This window comes from Penaeus chinensis, chromosome 9 (genome assembly GCF_019202785.1).
Source record: "Penaeus chinensis breed Huanghai No. 1 chromosome 9, ASM1920278v2, whole genome shotgun sequence".
Classification (NCBI taxonomy): Eukaryota; Metazoa; Arthropoda; class Malacostraca; order Decapoda; family Penaeidae; genus Penaeus; species Penaeus chinensis.
Genome location: NC_061827.1, coordinates 5789349 through 5791848, shown reverse-complemented (window position 1 = coordinate 5791848; position 2500 = coordinate 5789349). Strand labels below are relative to the sequence as shown.

Sequence of the window (2500 nt, the reverse complement as noted above, 5' to 3'; positions counted from 1 at the left end):
AGGTTAGGCAAGGAGGGAGGGAAAGAGAGAGGGAGGGAAAGAGGGAGGGAAAGAGAGAGGAAGGGAAAGAGGGAGGGAAAGAGGGAAGAAGGGAAGGAGGGAGAGGGGGGGAAGGAGGGAAGGAGGGAAGGAGGAAAATAGGGAGGGAGGGAAAGAGGGAAGAAGGGAAGGAGGGAGAGGGGGGGAAGGAGGGAAAGATGGAAAGAGGGAGGGAGGGAGGGAAAGAGGGAAGGAAAGAGGGAGGGAGGGAGGGGAAGAGGGAAGGAAGGAGGGAGAGAAAGGGGGAAAGAGGGAGGGGGGATGGGTGGGAGGGAGGGATAGAGAAAAAGAGGGAGGGAGAGAAAGAGGGAAAGAGGGAGATGGAGGGCAAGAGGAAGAAGGGAGGGGGGAGATGGGAGGGAAGGAGGGAGGGAGATGGAGGAAAGAAGGGAAGAAGAAAAAAGAGCCAACAAGATGTCTAGATACTCAAGAAGACAAACAACGAAACAAACAAACACATACATGCAGTAAGAGTGAAATGCTAAAAAAAATATAAATGATAAAAAAATTTAAAAAATCAAGAAATTAAAAAATATATATCTCAAGGTGAAGAGCATCTGATAAGCCATATCTTATCGGCCAACTTTCCCAGGTTTTATCGATAAAGACCTTTCAGTAAAATAAACATTATCAACACCAAGATCAATATGAAACATCGAGATTTTTTGCAACATTGTAAATCTTATGCAACACTTTTAATTACATGGAAAACAACGTTAATTTTTGTTAATGTTAACTGTTGTTGCCAAGAATTGCGTAATGATAATGATATGGTTATAGTGATTATAGTAAGAAAGATAATGATCATGATAACAATGATGATAATGATGAAGATAATTATGATTGCAACATGAAGGATGATGTTGAAAAGGGTAATGAAAATGATGATAATGAGAATGATAATAATAATTTTAATAATGATAATAATAATACTGATGATGAAAATAATAATAATAACAATTATATTAGTAAGAGTGATAATAATGATGATGATGATAATAGTAATATTGTTATTGTTATTATCAGAAGTGGTATTATAATGTTAATAATGATAATAATGATGATGGTAATTTTAATAATGATAATAATAATACTGATGATGATGAAAATAATAATAACAATTATATTTGTAAGATTAATGATAATGATAATGATGATAATAGTAATATTATCATTATTATTGTTATGATTAAGAGTAGTAGTATAATGTTAATAATGATAATAATGATGATATTAATAGTAATACTAATTATAATAAAAATAATAATCGTAATAATGATAATTATGAAAGTAATAATGATAGAAGTAATGATAATAATGACAATGATCATATCAATAATAATAATGATAATGATAATAATAACAATTACAATGATGATGATGATGCAAATTCTAATAATAAGTCTGTTAATGATAATCATAATTATGATAATGACAATAATAAGAATAGTAACAACAACAACAACAACAACAACAACAACAAAAGCAGCAATATCAATACCAACGACAGTAACAAGAACAGTTTATAAAAACGTATAAATAACAATTTGTTTTTCATTGTGTCTATGTCCAATAATCGAGCACAAGACTGGCATTCAGCACCACGTAATTATTTACTTTGTATTACTCAGTGGCAGCTGGTGTGTGAGCGGAGTTGGCTGCGGCCGATTTTCCAGATGGCTTATTCAGTTGGCTCAATGGTCGGAAGTACAGGTGGTGGCCATGTGAGTGACAGGTGGGTGTCTTTGTTTGTGTGTTTGTTTTTTTGTTTTTCTGTTTCTATGTCTGTCTGTATGGCTGTATGTTTATCTGTTTCTGTCTGACACTGTCTCTGCTTCTCTTCGTTTCTGTCTGTCTCTGTCTGTCTCTCTGTCTGTCTGTCTCTCTCTCTCTCTATCTCTATCTCTCTCTCTCTCTCTCTCTCTCTCTCTCTCTCTCTCTCTCTCTCTCTCTCTCTCTCTCTCTCTCTCTCTCTCTCTCTCTCTCTCTCTCTCTCATTCTCTCTCTCTCACTCTCTCTCTCTCTCTCTCTCTCTCTCTCTCTCTCTCTCTCTCTCTCTCTCTCTCTCTCTCTCTCTCTCTCTCTCTCTCTCTCTTTCTCTCTCTATTTATCTATCTATCTCTCTCTCTCTCTCTCTTTCTCTCTCTTTCGCTATATATCTATCTATCTATATATCTATCTATCTATCTGTCTGTCTATCTATATCTCCCTCTCTTTTGTTCCGTTTTTTTTTTTTTTTTTTTTTTTTTCTTGTGCAACGGATTTCGGAAAAGCCTCTCATTTTTTAATAAAACAAACACAAAAAAGTAAACGTATTTTGTTTCTGTTTTCTTACTTTTCCATTTCCGAATCTGGTCTTACAAAAAAAAAAGAATAAATAGTCTTCACGCTCATCATTTTGGCCAAAAGGTTTAACGAACTTTCCATCCCTTCGCCCCCCCCCCCCCCCCCTCCCCTCCTT

General features: G+C 35.7%; 1 protein-coding gene across 2 annotated transcripts in view; it reads left to right on the top strand.

The window, feature by feature from the left end:
• Positions 1-2500, top strand: part of LOC125028733 (solute carrier family 22 member 20-like) — a 24014-nt gene that overhangs the window by 14543 nt on the left and 6971 nt on the right. For both annotated transcript variants that reach the window (XM_047618214.1, XM_047618215.1), the window contains exon 5: positions 1671-1774. In XM_047618214.1, coding sequence (XP_047474170.1) covers positions 1671-1774 — 104 coding nt within the window. The remainder of the gene's footprint in view (positions 1-1670; positions 1775-2500) is intronic.